This window comes from Rhineura floridana, chromosome 3 (genome assembly GCF_030035675.1).
Source record: "Rhineura floridana isolate rRhiFlo1 chromosome 3, rRhiFlo1.hap2, whole genome shotgun sequence".
NCBI classification, from domain to species: Eukaryota; Metazoa; Chordata; class Lepidosauria; order Squamata; family Rhineuridae; genus Rhineura; species Rhineura floridana.
The window spans coordinates 62,319,018-62,336,989 of NC_084482.1; the positions used below are offsets into that span (position 1 = coordinate 62,319,018).

A 17,972-nucleotide genomic window follows, 5' to 3' on the forward strand; every position below is an offset into this window, starting at 1 on the left:
GCAAGAAGACAATAAGGGATGCTAAAAAAGAATTTGAGGAGCACATTGCTAAGAACATAAAAACCAACAACAAAAAATTCTATAAATACATTCAAAGCAGGAGACCATCTAGGGAGACGATTGGACCCTTGGATGATAAGGGAGTCAAAGGTGTACTAAAGAACGATAAGGAGATTGCAGAGAAGCTAAATGAATTCTTTGCATCTGTCTTCACAGTGGAAGATATAGGGCAGATCCCTGAACCTGAACTAACATTTGCAGGAAGGGATTCTGAGGAACTAAGACAAATAGTGGTAACGAGAGAGGAAGTTCTAAGCTTAATGGACAATATAAAAACTGACGAATCACCGGGCCTGGATGGCATCCACCCGAGAGTTCTCAAAGAACTCAAAGGTGAAATTGCTGATCTGCTAACTAAAATATGTAACTTGTCCCTCGGGTCCTCCTCCGTGCCTGAGGACTGGAAAGTGGCAAATGTAACACCAATCTTCAAAAAGGGATCCAGAGGGGATCCCGGAAATTACAGGCCAGTTAGCTTAACTTCTGTCCCTGGAAAACTGGTAGAAAGTATTATTAAAGCTAGATTAACCAAGCACATAGAAGAACAAGCCTTGCTGAAGCAGAGCCAGCATGGCTTCTGCAAGGGAAAGTCCTGTCTCAGTAACCTATTAGAATTCTTTGAGAGTGTCAACAAGCATATAGATAGAGGTGATCCAGTGGACATAGTGTACTTAGACTTTCAAAAAGCGTTTGACAAGGTACCTCACCAAAGGCTTCTGAGGAAGCTTAGCAGTCATGGAATAAGAGGAGAGGTCCTCTTGTGGATAAGGAATTGGTTAAGAAGCAGAAAGCAGAGAGTAGGAATCAACGGACAGTTCTCCCAATGGAGGGCTGTAGAAAGTGGAGTCCCTCAAGGATCGGTATTGGGACCTGTACTTTTCAACTTGTTCATTAATGACCTAGAATTAGGAGTGAGCAGTGAAGTGGCCAAGTTTGCTGACGACACTAAATTGTTCAGGGTTGTTAAAACAAAAAGGGATTTCGAAGAGCTCCAAAAAGACCTCTCCAAACTGAGTGAATGGGCGGAAAAATGGCAAATGCAATTCAATATAAACAAATGTAAAATTATGCATATTGGAGCAAAAAATCTGAATTTCACATATACGCTCATGGGGTCTGAACTGGCAGTGACCGACCAGGAGAGAGACCTTGGGGTTGTAGTGGACAGCACGATGAAAATGTCGACCCAGTGTGCGGCAGCTGTGAAAAAGGCAAATTCCATGCTAGCAATAATTAGGAAAGGTATTGAAAATAAAACAGCCGATATCATCATGCCGTTGTATAAATCTATGGTGCGGCCGCATTTGGAATACTGTGTACAGTTCTGGTCGCCTCATCTCAAAAAGGATATGATAGAGTTGGAAAAGGTTCAGAAGAGGGCAACCAGAATGATCAAGGGGATGGAGCGACTCCCTTACGAGGAAAGGTTGCAGCATTTGGGGCTTTTTAGTTTAGAGAAAAGGCGGGTCAGAGGAGACATGATAGAAGTGTATAAAATTATGCATGGCATTGAGAAAGTGGATAAAGTTCTTCTCCCTCTCTCATAATACTAGAACTCGTGGACATTCAAAGAAGCTGAATGTTGGAAGATTCAGGACAGACAAAAGGAAGTACTTCTTTACTCAGCGCATAGTTAAACTATGGAATTTGCTCCCACAAGATGCAGTAATGGCCACCAGCTTGGATGGCTTTAAAAGAAGATTAGACCAATTCATGGAGGACAGGGCTATCAATGGCTGCTAGCCATGATGGCTGTGCTGTGCCACCCTAGTCAGAGGCAGCATGCTTCTGAAAACCAGTTGCCGGAAGCCTCGGGAGGGGAGAGTGTTCTTGCACTCGGGTCCTGCTTGCGGGCTTCCCCCAGGCACCTGGTTGGCCACTGTGAGAACAGGATGCTGGACTAGATGGGCCACTGGCCTGATCCAGCAGGCTCTTCTTATGTTCTTATGTTCTTATGATACATGACAATTTTGTATGAAATATTTTCTCCTGTTTTGTCTTTAATTGGCTTTCTGAATCCCACAACAGGGCCCAGCTTAATTCAAAATGCATGGCTCACTGTGCTGTCTGTGCTTGTAAATGGATGGTCTGTCTCCATTGGGCAGGTTTGTTTGTTCATTTATACATTTATGTCCCACCCTTCCTCCCAGAATAAGTGCTGCTATTTTTAACATAATGGACTCCTCTCAAATAGAGTTTCTACCATAATTCATTAGGTGGGGAAGCATTTGCCGGCTCATGCTTCGTCTTTGGATGGTACACTGCAGCTATCAGGGCTGATACAACTCTCTGCCTGTTGTTGAGTCCTCTCTCTCTCTCATCTGTTTGAGCACATCAGCACTGAGGACTTGACAGGACTGAGAAGTAGATTTTCTGGGGCTGTGGTGATCTGGGGGATCTTTGCAGCCCACGCTACAGAAGATGAATCCGGTATCAGCACCAGTCATGCTGTGTGCACAAGTAGCATTCCTCTATCAAAGCAGGGAGAGGAGGCAAAGCTAAACCTCCAAACCAGCATTCAGAAAGCAGCTGTTCTCTGAATGTGTTCTTAGCTTGCGTGTGTGTGTGTGTCATTTTAATTTAAATTACTACAGAATGTTTGCTAATAACATGGTTTAGAATGTAATCATAGTTTAAATAAAATTTGCTAGACCTGGGCTACTGAATAAAAGCTTTTTAAGTTGGAATAAACTTTGCAAGAGAGCAGCTGAAAATCAGGTGAATTATTCCATGGTGTTGAGTATATATTTAAAATGACACAATCAAGAAAATAACTAGTTATCCTGAAGAGAACATCAAACATAGGAATGTTTCCTTTCCTAAAGAAAGCAGCCATTCCTCATCTGCATGCTAAATTTCACTAGATGCCCATTTAGATTTTATTATGTATTGCATTTATATTCCACCTTTTCTGCAAGGAGCCCAAGATGACTTACATGGTTCTCCTCCTCATTTCATCCCCACAATAACCCTGTGAGGTAGGTTAGGCTGAGAGGCAGTGACTGACCCAAGGTCATCCAATGAGCCTCGTGGCTGAGTGGACATTCAAACCCTGGTCTCTGAGGTCCTATTCCAACTTTCTAACCACTACACCACACTGGTTCATATTCTTAAAGGGAAAAAAAGCTTAGTTTTTAAAAACCGGACTACTCAGGCATTATGTCAGAAATAGTGGAGTTTATCACTGGCTTTCCTGTAGTGAGTAGTTGTTGTTTCCCTCTGCTAGCTTTCCTCTTCTGTACTAACTTCAGGAAACATTCCTTCTCTCTTCTGATTGGTTTTTAACAAGTACCAGCTGGACTTTGAGGACCAGCAGGCTACATGGATTGCTGTTAGTGCTCTCATTCCTTAGGGGTAGGAGGAAAAGAGTAGACAGTAAATGAGGTATAATACTGCACCTGCAAAACTGGCAAGCCCCCTTCTTCATTTGCACAAGTGATATAGTGTCTGTGTGTCACATGCACACACATCCACCAGAGAATTTTAATCCAGGGCTTTGAAGCTCTCCCTCCTTAAAACTAGGATTGCTTTTGAATTGAAGTGTGTGGAATTAACTGCTTGCAGGATATTGGTTTCAGTAGAATGTTGAGTTTAGTGAAGCTGTTGTAGAATTCTTTCTTGTGCTGTAGTAGCTGGGTGTGAACTTATTGCTCAATTCCATGGATTTTGAGGGTTCTGTGGTTTTTAAAGGACAGTGCAGATGTGTTTGGAGCTTGGCGCTGATTATATTTGCTTTTCCTGGCCCGAAATAGGTGTGCAGAGTGGCTTAGCCAAATTGCCATCAATATGAGTGGCACTGGGATAGCTTCTCCTTCTTTCTGCACCATGGGAGCAGAGAGGAATGCCAATCATTTACTCCTTGCTGAAGTGGCAGTGTGTACAGAAGTAATGCTTTATGTTACTGAAGTTAAAGCTGTTTGGGAAGATGTACTACTAGCTGGTAATAATTGCCTAATTGTTTGCCTAGTCTCAGAATGTTTTCCTCCTAAGTGATTCTATGGATGGTGTTTAAATTTCTTGTGTCTGTAATCTGAATGGAAAGGGCCTTGTTCACACCATTCAGAAACCATGCATTATACAGTATAGAAATAAAAAGGGGTTTTCAGCATCATAGGGTGGGGGGAAGTCCTCTGGGATTGCTTTATCCATCAAAGAGCTAACTAGCAATTAGAGTAATTTGACTGGCAAAGATCAGATGAAGCAGAAAAAGTAAAAAAAAAAGGCAGAAAGTGCATTCAGGTAGAGTATAAAAAAAATCTATAAATCCTGAGGTTTGGTGAGCCTATGTGCTACTGCCACTGAGGGAAAAAAGTTTATTTGACTATGTAGTTTCCTATACGCTACCAAACACTAAATCTGGTTTGATGATACTTGAAGGATTACTTTTTCATACGCACCTGCAATTTGTGTCTCTTGGAGTACTTAATACAAGCTGTTGTTAGTTGGCAGGAACAGTTGAAATTGGCAGTGTTCTTTGGATTCAGGGACGGGTAATCTTTATCTGGGTTGGGAGCACATTTATCTGCTGCTGTTTGTAACCAAATGCAATAGGATGGCCTCTGCAGTAAAAAGTCTGAGAACTGTGTGTCAGTCAAAGATCTCTTGGTGTGAAGAATGGGTTCCTATGTGCCTCTCATACATGCATGGAAGACACTGGCAATGTTTTTGACAGACGCTTCTGGCAAGAGCCTGGTCTGGGCTGGATGTATGAAGATGGAGCCAAGTACGCTTTAACTGCAGGTTAACCCATCCCAAGTCAGCTGTATGATTTACCTGGAAGATGGATCACTTCGAAACAGGCTTGACATTGAGGAATGTTGGTCTGACCCACCTTTCTTTGGTTTGTTGGCAGCATCATGATATTTTAACTCGGACTCATCCACAGCTTCAGATGTTCTCTATATTTGATGAGGCCTACTTCATTAATCCCATGGGGATGGATCTTGCTCAAATTGGATGTAATTCTGTCACATTTATTCAAAAATTCTTGTTAATTTTTCCTCACAGGACAGTGGGAAGAGATTACTGCCAGGAAGAGTGGGGATTGTAGTCCTTCAGATGTCGTTGGACTCTAGTTTCCATGATCCCTTGCCAGCATGCCAGTGGTCAGCGACGATGGGAGTTGTACTCCAGCAGAATCTGGAAGGCCACAGGTTTCTCATCCCTGGCTTAATGTATCACCCGGAATGATCTTTCCATCTACAAGGTTGCTGCTGCTTTTATGTTCCACCCAATTTGAAGGAGATGGAGCGTAGGCTGAAAGAGCAACTACCTACCATGCACATAAGAACTCTAGATGCACGAGGCCTATAAATTCTCAACCACTGTGAAGCACTTTCCAACCATCTACAAAGTGAGAGAGCTGCAATCTCAGACTTTTCTACAATGGAAAGCAAATGTGGTGGCATTGCAGGCTATGGTGTGATATGAGAGATCAATCCAGCAGAGTCCTTTGGGAGCTTCAGAAAACTCTGGAGAAGGATAGACAGGGCTTCTTGCTTTGTGCTGTGTGTTTGGGACGGAAAGAAGCTGGGTGGGTTTTTCTCTCACTGCCCCAAAGCTTCTCGAGTCCCATGCATAAAACAAAGATTGCAAGAGTGTGGTCCTGTTGCTGGTCTCTGAATCCTTGCAAATGCCTGACACTGCCAGTCTGTGGTGTCGGCTGTGACATCAGGGGAAGGCTGACTGGCCACAGAACATGCTACAACACAATTCTTGAAAATGTCTCTATTCCAGCCTCTAAGAACAATTTGGCCGGTATCTTCAACCTACTGTGTGATAGCACCTCCCTATGAATAGTTCAGTAAAACCCTTCTGTTGCATTATGAGACAGCCTGTGATATTTTTCTAGTCTGCTTACATTCTGCATGATGTAACTAGGCACTAAAAGATCCACAGCCATACTGGGGAACCAAATGTTATGTTTTCCACCCAAAGTTTATTTGGTTTAGAAAGCTTTTGGAATTCTCAAGTGATGATTTAAGATTTACAAGGGAGTGAAAATTTTGGCCACGCAATTGGAATTCAGTTGTTTGCCCAGCTTACTGATCAGCTCAAATGCATATGTGAGATGAAGGGAATAAATATTCCTCTGCTATTTGGGGTTTTATGAACTTTCTAATTCACTTACACATTCATATCATGCAACGAAGATGACCTGGGCTTGCCAACCAACAACATAAATCCACTTAAATGTCATGTTGGTTACCGAATAGCTAAGTACAGATTATCCCTTCAAACTACATACATTGCTGCAAACTTGGTTTGATCAGTTTAAGGGGCAGACATTTTAAGCATCAATCTGCTGAGCATTTTCAGTATCTAACAGGAACAAGTTTTTGCTTACAGGTATCGTAACTGATGCACAATGTATCAAAACAAATCACTATCCAAATTTTGAATAATAAATAGTTCAAGTTTGGCAACAGATCTGAACTACTGAATCTGGTGAAAGTTATGAATTCCATATTTATTATGAATCTAGGGATGAGATATTTTGCCATGAGTTGTATGTGCTGAACCCAAAAGCAACTGTACTAATATAAAAGTTGAAATAGCAAAAGAATACATATCCCATGTGCAGTGTTCCACTCAGCCACTGCAGGGAGATGTCTCAAACAGCCCTGTGTTCTCCCCTCCAACTTCCCCAATCACAACAGGGGCAGCAATTTGCTGGACCACAAAATGGATTGCTCCTTGATGTAACAGCAACCTCTTTTACGTGGCCATTGTATGTCTGGCTGTGGGATATGACACAAGAAGAAGAAAATAAGGGGAAGTTGAGGGTGTTCTCTTACCAGTTTAAACAGAGGATTTTGTATTAAAGAATACATTTTCTTGAACAAATCAAATGAATGAACACAGACCCCATGAAACAGTGGTTTCTGTGGAAGTGTTGCCCCCCCCCCTTTTCCCAACCCTCCCTCCCTTGGGAACATCACTATATGGAGGAGCCAGAGACTGCACCTGTAGGCAAAGCGCAAGAAGATGGCTGTGTTCCCGTGGCAGCAGTATGTCTGCATAGTTTTCTTCCTGTTTCGTTCACTCTTTATTGTCTGGCGTTCATCTGGGAGAACCATGTTCTCACTGAGGCACAAGGCTGGTATGTCTCTGCTTATGCTGACTGCTCATCAGATTGTTGTCTCGAGGGAATCTCCATTCGCAGCTCAAGAGTTTCTCTGTCCTGCATTCCAGGCTCTTCAGTGATCCTCACATGGCTCAGGGACTTGTCCCCTATGGACTTAGCTGCAACACACAAGAACAGCCAAGCTTAGACCTAGTTGTCATGAGTATAAAAAATTGCTTAACCAAGTCTATTCCTTTACAAATTGTGTAATTTGTAATTTTTTCCTTTATGTGTATATGAAAACACTCTAATTAGACACCTTTCTGCCCCTTTATTCAATTTTAGCTTATTAAAAAAGAGATTCATATCCCTACCATCTCCCTGTAGGATGAGGGAGGACTACCCTGTGAAACCCTGAAGAGCAGCTGCCAGTCAGTGTAGACAATACTGAACTAGATGGCTCTGATAGTGTGTCAGGCAGGTCCTTTTATTCAGGAATGTGGGACCTGTGACTCCATAAGACTACCTGAAAGCCATTCATCCCCTCTCATTACATTCAGCATGCTGGATGTCACCCCACTCCCCATGGTTTTGGTGACTCAGTGCTATGGGAAGAGAACCTTGTGCTTGCCCTGAAGTCCTTACCAGCTTTAGCTTGACAGACCCCCCCCCCAATCCCAGCTAAATAACGGCAGGGGAGATTCAAACGGCCTTCCATCAGCTTCTGAAACTGTCTTGTCATAGATAAAGGTGAGTCCCATTTAAGTGAGGCATATACATAATGTCTCCTATTGTTTTGCCAGTGATTGTGAGCTGATCTTGTAAATATTACTGGCAGACGTGTTGTGTTCCTCGTGGGTGGAGGGTAGGTATGATGTAGCAAGTATACTCTGTTCTGTTCATCACCATAGAAAAGTTGCTAGCACGATCTGGAAGATTATTCCTCTCTTTAGTAGGAAATATAAATTGCAAATGTATTTAATGTCATACGTCACATTTTCCATAGCTGAGCTTTAGCAGTGAAAACAAGTCCTGAGGTTAAACACTTTGGTCAAATTAACCCTGCCTCCGTTCATCCACTGACTGTTTGGGATGTTGCTGTCTTTTAAAAACCTGAATCATCACAAGCCATGAGGTTACAATGCTTGTCAAAGAAACTGGTAAATGGGCCAGTGCACATTATATTCCAGTTGTGTGTCACTTTCACTTGCAAAAGAGCCTTTTAAAAACCTGGAGACCTCTCTCTGACACTGCATTCAAGGAGTCATGGGCCTTGGGCCTTCTGTCGATAAAAATGCATGCCTCAAGGTCTGGCTTAGCTAGAGAATGATTAGGCTTTCTGTAAGGGAGCTACATATCCCCCTCTCTAGCAGGACCCAAACCATGTCAAAACCTAATACATTCAACCTGGAGGTCATAATGTTAAGCAGACCTCTTCTCTGCCCTTTTGCTGTCACACAAGTAAAAAAAAAGAGGGGAGAGTGCTCTTGCGGTGAGGTCCTGCTTTTGGACTTCCCATAGGCATCTGGATGGCCATGTGACAACAGGCCTAATCCAACAGGCTCTTCTTATGTTTCACATGACCTGAAGCTTTCAGAGTTACTTCCCACATCATAAAATTAGCTAGCACAATCATACATCGGGGATGGTGCACCTGTGGTCCTCTATATGTTAGACTACAACTCTCATAATCCCTGACCATTGACCATGTTAGCTGTGGCTGGTAGGAGCTGACATCCAAAACGATCTGGCTGGTCACAGGTTCCCCATCTGTGATACTCAATATATTTGTACCATAACACAGACTGAGGCAAATATGAATTTATTTTTTAAAAAATCAGAAACACAAATATAGGCTGTGGAGAACCACTGTTGGTCGTCTCCTCATAGTGTATACCTGTTTTCCCATAGTTTTTTAAAAAGGTGGATTTGCCTGTGTTACAAAGTACTTCACAGGTACACTTGGTGTACTGCTAATTTTGCCATGTGTAAAGCAGCCAAGGCATAACTGGTATGAGCATCAAGCCTCTCTTTTCATCCATATATGCAAAACTGACAAGGGGACTGGATTGATCGGCTCACACTGACTTTGAGCAAAAAGGTAATTTTATCAGGATAGTTTAAATTTCTCCGTTGGCCACTTGATCTTTCCTTTCCCTTTCACGCTCATCCTTCCTCCTCCTACTCTTTCCCTACATGTTCTGCACAGGGCAGGCAAAGTTCATTGACAGGTTCTGTACATTTCCACAAGTTAGGCGCACTGCTAAGTAAACAGTGCTCTTGGGTTATGCTAAGGAGGTCCATGATTTCCTGCAGTGTTCTTCAATCAGTCTGGCATGCAGTCCAATCGTTCTGACTGACTGTGTTTGCAATTATATCTCGGATGTGATCGTTCAGCGCCATGGTGTTACCAGAAGGGAGTTCTCTATAATGGACAGATGGATTGGCAGGCACAGAGATTGCAGGCCTAGAATTAGTCAACCAGCAACAGTCATCTCACTAGGAGCCTTTGTTGTTGTTTTTTAATATAAAGGGCCTACCAAGGACTTGTTTGCAAAACATTCACAAGACCTCGCTACCCCCCACATCACCTCACTCAACACCTTACAGAGCTTTTTGCTTACTATCACATGCGTCCCTTTGGTAGATTGCACAGAGGGTAATTAAATGTACCCAGAATTACTCTACATCTACACAGAAAGCTGGTTGTTCTCGCTCCCCACCTCATCATAGCTGAAATGCTAATGGCATTCAGTCACTTCCATCTTCTCCAAGCAACTCCTTTTGGGTTCCAGTGTCCAGGTCATGCAGAGATTTTATTTTTATAATATGGAATTTTTAACAAAGAATTATGAGAAACGTAGTTCTGTGAAGGATGTGGGCAAGCCACGGCTCTTTATAGAGATGCTTGTTGAGAATCCTGTTAAATTACAGTTGTCAGGATTTTTTTTAAAGAGAAGCCATGTCAGTTACATGGCCCATCTAAATTAAGTGTTTTTTGTGGGTATATTCTGCAACATGCCATTGATGCAGAAATAATTACTAGTGGATTTATACTAGACTGTCCAAGCATCATTTTACTTTATTAGTTGTCCTGTAATGCTTTCCCTGGCACAACAAAAACAAAGCCAGAACATTTGTGATATAAAAAGTTGAGAATTTAAGCACCGATTAGAAATGAAGTAGTATTTGTGCCCTGAAGCTGTTACAGCCACAAACAAGTGAGATCATGTATAACTACCCTGATATTGTCATGAGCACAAATAATCATGAATGCACAATAAAAGGATCATTGGAGGGCCCCTTTGTGATATAAAACCAATATAAGAGTTTATCTTTGTCTCAGAAGCTCCACTTGTGGATAGGCACTATCCTGTTCCATTCAGATACTACTACAGAGAGAGTATATAAGCTGTTGTTATATGCCTTCAAGGCGACTATGACTTATGGCGACCCTATGAATCAGCGACCTCCAATAACATCTGTTATAAACCAGCCTGATCAGATCTTGTAAGTTTAGGTCTGTGGCTTCCTTTATGGAATCAATCCATCTCTTCTTTGGCCTTCCTCTTTTTCTACTCCCTTCTGTTTTTTCCAGCATTATTGTCTTTTCTAGTGAATTATGTGTCCAAAGTATGATATAGTATAAGTTGTGGAAACCCAATATCGATTTGGATGGGTTTAATCAATGGTTTCTCTTCCTAACCAGGTCAGAATCCTGAACGTACCTGACAGGCTGCGCAAAGACACTTTGGCAGTGTGGGGACGAGCCGGTAGATTGGCAATGTCACTGAGTGTAGGCTGATTCCTTTGGGAGGAGGATCGAATCAGCTTGTTTCTCTGTCTTAAGTTACCTGGTGGGAGAAACACAAAAGGTGGAAGAACACTTCAGTATTTCTGCTGCGCATAAACGAGTAGTGCCATGGCATTTTAAAGAAGTCAAACAAGGGTCACCATTTGAGTGCAGTGGTCCTTATGCCTTATGTGCTTATTCAGTATACCAGGGATAGAGAACCTGTGGTCCACCAGCTCTTCTACTCCAACTCCCTTTAGGCCGAGCCAGCATGACTGATGATCAGGGAAGATAAGCTGTTGAAGTCCAGCAACATCTGGATGGCCACAGGTTCTCCATCCCTGCAGTAAAGTATTAGGCAATTGTACATCTTTCAGCACCGAGACTCTGGAGTAAGGGTCAATCAAGAGCAGAACTGTAGCTCTCTGTCTCTCTTTTTTTTAATGGCTCCCAGCAATAGAGATTGGCAACAGGAAAAAGGTGCTTGCGTTGCATTCACATTGCTTCATGCATGGTAAAGCCAGCTCTGCCTGCTTCGCATTTTAATGCTTAAAAACCTAAAGTGTCCATGAAAAGGGGAAAGGGTTAATAAATCCACCCAAAGCATCTGCACACAGAACACAAAACTCACTGTCCTTTCCAGTAATTGAAGGGAGCTGCGTGTCCATTCTTCCTTTGTAGATATGACCGTCAAGGCCCAGTATATCTACCTCTTCATGCTAGGAATCAATGCAAACACAAGACACATTTCAACTTAGCCTTGAGGGCAGACATTAAAAATCCATTATAAACCAGTCCTGCAGTTTCACTCCGTCAGCCTCAACACTTATGGTGGAGCTGGAAAAGTGTCTTTTCAGGGGAAGCTTGCTCACTTTAAAGGTAAGGTGGTCAGGCCAGAACCTAGAGATTTGTGCTTTGCCTTTTCAATTTCCTGATACAGTAACTGCTTCTTGTTGTCCATCCACACCTATTGCACATTACAGTTACCTCATCTCCTACTGCAGTCTCCAACAACCTGGTGGGCTCCAGATTTAGTTGGACTTCAACTCCCATCATCTCTGATCACTGGGCACGCTGACTGGAGTTGATGGGAGTTGGAGTTCAACAATATCCAATATCCACCAGGTGGGAGAAGGCTGTTCTACAATTTACAAAGGTACAAATTGGATCTCTAGGCTGCAACCTGGAAGTTCTATTGGCTGACAAAGACTGGGAAATGCTGGAATCCCTGCCCAGCAATGCTATAACGAGCAGGTTTGATTTTAAGCTGAATTTGCCCAACTCTTTTATCACATTTGGTTTCCATCTATTAAATTAGAACTCTGCCTACCACCAGAACTATTCTCCTAGTGTATATATTTGTAAGATTTTATCCTGCATTGCTCTTATCTTCTAGACTAGTGAGAATGAGAGCTTTTAGTTAAATCTAACAAACACACCATGGTTGTCAATAAAAGTTTAAAAATGCAGTAACGTGTCCCAAATCTCAAGAATTAGAAGGATAGATGAAAGAACCCCATACTAGCCATGGTAAGGCAACCTGCATAGCCACTTCTGTTCTTTGCCCCTAGAAAAGGGAGGAGAATAGGGACTTGGGCTCTGCCTGCTGTTATCAGCAAAGCAAGGTCAGAGCACTCCATTAGTCTTCTACTGATGGTCCATGACCCACAACTGTACAGGGCCCTGTACTTGGGTACTGTCATACCAAGTGACTGCCACTGCTTTTATCTTTTTTCTGTGTTTTATTTTTTTTCTAAGAGGAGAAAGAATGAAAGATGAACACATATATTACAAAATAAAATGCACCACCATCTTGCAAGTTTGGATTATAGGTAGGTCTTCAGTTTGTCTATGGCTTCAATATTGTTTGCTTTTGCTATTTAAATTTCCAACCAGCAGGAGGAGCTTGAACATGAGGGGGAAAAATGAATGTTGGAGAAGGGAGAATTGGGCCACAGCAAAGAGGCTTACGTTCAGCCTTATAGGATGGTACAGGGGGAGCTACTGGGACACCACTGCTTCAGTTGTTGGTGGAAGATTGGGGGGTGGGACATGCAGGCCAAAGATAATCTATAATAGACAAAATGAGGATCAGAAACATGCCACGAAATGCAGAGCACTTCAAGGCATTTGAATATTGGCTTCTCCCTTTCAACCCTGCCCAGCATCTGAGATGGTTGTTGGAGACTATTCTCCAAGTGCCCTCAATTGTGGAGGCTAGATGGGTGGCTGCCGCAGAATCTTTTCTGTGGTTGCACCCTGTTGGTGGAACTCCCCCCCCCCACACACACACAAGAAATTTATCTGGTGCCTTCTTTATTTGGTGTTTGCAACAGCCTTTTTTTTTTTTTAACTTGGTGCTTTTTTTGGGTTGGGAAATGTCTGCTAAAACAGTTTTTTAATTTGCAGTGATCTGTTTTTATCTGCAACTAAGAATGGTGATGTTTGTTTTCTACTGCTTTTTACTTTCCTGTTTTAATTTCTTTGGTTCACACCTTGAGTGTCATTCATGGGAGACAGGCAGCATATATGCATTAAAGCGGGGAAACATGAAAAGTCAGAACGAGAGAAAGAGGCAGGCTGTGGAGACCAAGACAGTGGCTATGGTTTGAATGGTGGACATCTGACTTCAACAGAATAGGGAGAAAGAGGAAGTAATAAGAGCTAGAGAAATACAAGTACAGCAGGACTGGAATGTCAACAGCTTTTAAACACCCACAATCAGGCCACGTATCCTGAGGCACAAGGCATCTCTAAACCTTTAGTTAACTCTGTTTCTTCTGTGGCTTCTGTTAAGAACTGATAAGGTTGGCCAAAGTAAGATGGTTTAGCCAGAAGGAATTGTGGGGAATATTTTGCATAGGTTCCTGGGATGATGAGCTGGGGAAAATTAGGGCGTCTCATACCATCCAACTCCAGCTTGTGGTTCTAAAAGGGAGGCAGTTGAATCTTATCTATACTGCCTGGTACCAAGATCAGGAGCCCTGAGTAGCTGTAAATTAGTAGGCCTGCCCTTGTGAACTTTTAGACTATTCCATCATCATGATTGGCTAATTGGCCCTCTCGATGTTGCTGGACCAATTTCCACAAAAGAGGGGCTAACTTTCACCAAATTGTCCCACTCCATCTTGACTAATCGATGTGATATCCAGTGTCCATAATGAGCCAAGGAGCAACCGGCTCTTACGTTTTCTTGTAGGTAAGCTTTGTTATTTTGTGTTTTGTGTTGAACTTTCTCATTGTATTTTGGTTAAGTGTTGACTATGCCTAACTCTGCTTTAGAGTATTGGACTTAAAGGGATTTGTATGCTGCTCTTTTATGTGCATTTTTATTATATTTTATAAACTACCTTATATTACTTGGTGTGTGTTACTTGGGGCTTTGGCTCTGAAATCAGTACCTTGACTGCAAAGCTACTGACTTCTGATTTGGGTTTGGCTGAAGGTTCCAGAGCAGTGAGTGGAGCATTTGGCTCTGGCTCTTGGGCATCTCTGCCAGTTCTGTTGGTGCTCTGAGTTTCTCTTGACTCAGAGTGGGAGACCAGATTAAGGGGTGGTGGCAGCCTACCTACTTTACAGGGTTGGTGTTGGGTGTAACTCAGCCCTGGTAAGGAGAGGCATGGGGACTGCCTGCCCGGGGACAATTGCCCTGAGGTCAGGGGGTTGGACCCAGGGTCTTTGACAGCTTCTAACGCCAAGCACTATTCACAGTCAGAATACTAGCCTAGTACTAGCACTAGTTTGACCTAGTAAAGATGATCAGAACGTTTTGTAATCTAAAATCATGTTTTGTTCATGGAGGAGACTAAAAAGAATTCAAAAAGGAGTGTGTGGTCAAAAGGAAATTTGCTTTCCAGCTGTCGTTATGTTACATAAATCTTAGAGGAGCTAGTGGCAGGTAAAGTGTGTCCTTTATCACAGTGACAATACCAAGCCATTAGTCCTGCTGTTAAGAGAAAATGGTAAAGCCAGATAGAACAGGGACATTTCTAAAAATGGGGATCTTGTTATCATTCTCATTCAGATAACACATTATTCCCTTTTTACAGATGCTGAAATGAGGCTAGAGACAGCAACTTCTTCAAGGCCAACAAGTGTGTCCAGACCAACAGTTGTGTTGCATTTCATTTCTTGTTGCTGTACCAGTATTAAGTTTTTACACATTTCCTTTTCATATGTGCTTCCTGCTCTCAGAATTGCTGGTTTGGGTTTTAAACCTTGTTTCTAAAAATAACTGTCAATCTGCCTCCATTAAAGGGGGAGTGCGAGAGCACTGAAATGGGAACACCAAGCTGCCCCTTTCACCTCCTACTAACATAAATTAGCAGAAGATATTAGCAAAGTGTCTATGAAAAAGCATACATTTACAAAGTAAAAAAGTCTCCAATAATGAAGGAAGACTTAGACCACAGTCAGCAAAAGGAAAGCATGTCATTTCTCTGCAGCCCAACTGCAGCAAACTTTGTCCTCTTTAATCTTCCATATGACCCTATCTGGTTGAGGCCACATCTGTGCAATGCATCTAAAGCACTTTTATACCACTGTAACAATCATGGCTTTCCCCAAAGAATCCTGGGAACTGTAGTTGGTTAAGGGTGCTGAGTGCTGTTGAGATTCTTATTTTCCTCACACAAGTACAATTCCAGATTGTTTTGACACTCAATCCCTCCTCCCAGAGAACTCTGGGAACTGGCGCTCTGTGAGGGGAATAGGGGATGTCCTAGCACCCTTCACAAAGTCTTCAGGATTCCTTGGGGGAAGCCATAGCCGTAAAAGTGGTATAACAACTCATTAAGTGTGGATGTGGCCTAGATCAGTATGGAGACTGACACAAAGACACTCCCCCAACATGTCGCAACAATGAGGTACTGATGCATGCAGATGCTTTGTGTGTGCGCACACACAGGTATGCTCACACACATCAGGAAAGAACTCTTTCACATGCTGTCTGAATGTGCACAGGGAAAAGCATTACCGTCACACTTGGGACAGCAGGCAGTAGGGCTAGCCCACATGTGATCCCCCTTACCTATTGTTTCAACACGAGGGACTGATGAACCTCCTTGTTGCCTGAGGCAAAAGGATCTTTCCAAACTGGGTGAAGAGGCAACAAAGTAGCAAATGGAAGTACAGAGTAAGTAAAAATGCACCTTGGGGCAAATAAATAAACAAATAAATCCTAACTTCAGAAATATTCTAATGTGTCTGAATTGTCAGTGATTAAACAGAGAAAAGGTCTTGGGTCAGGGTGGAAAGCAAGTCAAAGCCACTGAGTGGCAACTGTGAAGGAGGCAAAATCCATGCTAGGGATTAACTGGAGAGGGACTGAAAATAAAACTGCCAGTATCCTAATGCCTTTATACATATATACTTGGAATACTGTATAGAATTTAATTCTGGTTGCCACATCCCCAAAAAAGGTACACTAGAGCAGGAAAAGGTGCAGAAAAGAGCAAGCAAACTGATCAGGAACCACAGTGAAAAAGGTGTGATATTACCATTCTGCTGTTTTTAGCTGTTCATTTACTTGCGGTGCTATTTTTATTGTCCAGGAGACTGCAGTTTTGCATTGTTTAATTACTACTCTTCATTTGTAAGGTCTCTTAGAAGTGGATGGTTTAAAAAAAAAAACCCTGAAAGTTAGGGGTAGTTTTTTTTAAAAAAAAATCCTAAATTTGATGAGGATCAAACTTACATGTGAAGAAGCCTTGAAGTGGAGCACTAAAGATGGGCAGAGGATGGCAAACTACCCAAAAGTGATCCAGAAGGTACTTCTCCTTAGGTGATTTGTTGGTAGTGGATCATGCAAAGCAAGAGCAGGCCTGAGTATGCCTTTAAGGCTGCACGGCCAACAGTCGAGCTATGAGCCCAGCCTGATTTCCATGCCCTCTCTTTTGTTTTCCTCCCCATTCACCCCAGCTCTTATTACCTTCATCATGGCCAACATGCCATTTTCATCTGTGTGGACCGGTGCCATAGACTGGGCAAACTGCTGCAATCTTCCATAGCGCCTGTACGGGTAAGTGAGGGTGTGGCTGCCTCCGCAGTGACGAGGTACACTTACATAGCTGTAGTCTGCCATCTCAGGAAGTCTGTCACTGAAGAATCAAGGGTCAGCATGTTACACTTGACCAAATAAAGCAACCCAGAGAGTAATGAAAAAGACAGGACTCTTCCACCTTTTTTGGTTTTGTGGATGGTATAATCTCTGCAATTACAGCTTGTTATGCCAGCTACAAGGGCTGAAATCCCTAAAGTGGCTGAGGCCCTGGCCTCTTTTTCAACTGGCTACCCCTACCAGGGAGCTTGAACACAACTGCTCCTACTGCAGCCCTGGGCTCCTACTGGGAGGAAGGGCAAGATACAAATCTAAATAACAACTGGCTACACTAACCTGGTTTCTGTAGGACACCGTAAATATCTGAGGGACTGTGGCAAAGTTTGTATATTCAAGTTCAAGCAATGGCTTTGCTTCTCTATGTTGCACAGGTTGGCTTCTCTAATCCCTTTTAATGGGAAATGTAATGCCATTAATCTGCCACTGGGGGCAGAAGTACCTGGATCCCCTCATGGGGTAAAGACCTCCTGTACAGAATACCCCCCTAACTTTCCATTGGGAGGAGGGGAGGCATGTGCAAAGCCATCAAGCTCTTCAGTCTGGGGAAAGAGACTGGAGAGAAGAAAGTACAAAGATTATCCATCCTGACCTTGACAACTCCAAGCCTCAGAATTTAGCCAACCCTCCACCCCTATTAGGGAAGTGGCCTTCTCTTACCCAATCAGTTGCTTGGGGGGGGAATGGCTTCATGGGCCAAATGGCAACCCTAATTAAGCTTGAAGGCTGGAGGTTCCCCGCCCGATTTAAAACAGGCACATTTTCTTCTGTGAAACCAAGGAGAATATAAGAAAAGCAATCTGTGGAGCAATTAAGGTAACTGTTGCTGGAGTCCAACATCATCTATCATGCATATCATTGTTATTCATTTTATTAGATTTATTTCCTGCCCTTTCTCCCAGTAGGACCTATGGGTGGCAAGCAAAAGCACTAAAAAC

At 42.8% G+C, this 17,972-nt stretch overlaps 1 protein-coding gene across 3 annotated transcripts in view; it reads right to left on the bottom strand.

Moving 5' to 3' along the window:
• Positions 1-5,836: 5,836 nt before the first annotated feature.
• Positions 5,837-17,972, bottom strand: part of QRICH2 (glutamine rich 2) — a 76,389-nt gene continuing 64,253 nt past the window's right edge. For 2 of the 3 annotated variants that reach the window (XM_061616288.1, XM_061616287.1), the window contains 4 exons: positions 16,849-17,017; positions 11,551-11,638; positions 10,855-10,980; positions 5,839-7,305 (listed from right to left, as the gene is read on the bottom strand). In XM_061616288.1, the coding sequence (XP_061472272.1) occupies positions 7,175-7,305; positions 10,855-10,980; positions 11,551-11,638; positions 16,849-17,017 (514 nt within the window). In that variant the 3' untranslated portion in view covers positions 5,839-7,174. Of the gene's footprint in view, positions 7,306-10,854; positions 10,981-11,550; positions 11,639-16,848; positions 17,018-17,972 lie in introns of all 3 variants that reach the window. The other variant, XM_061616289.1, reaches the window with a different exon arrangement.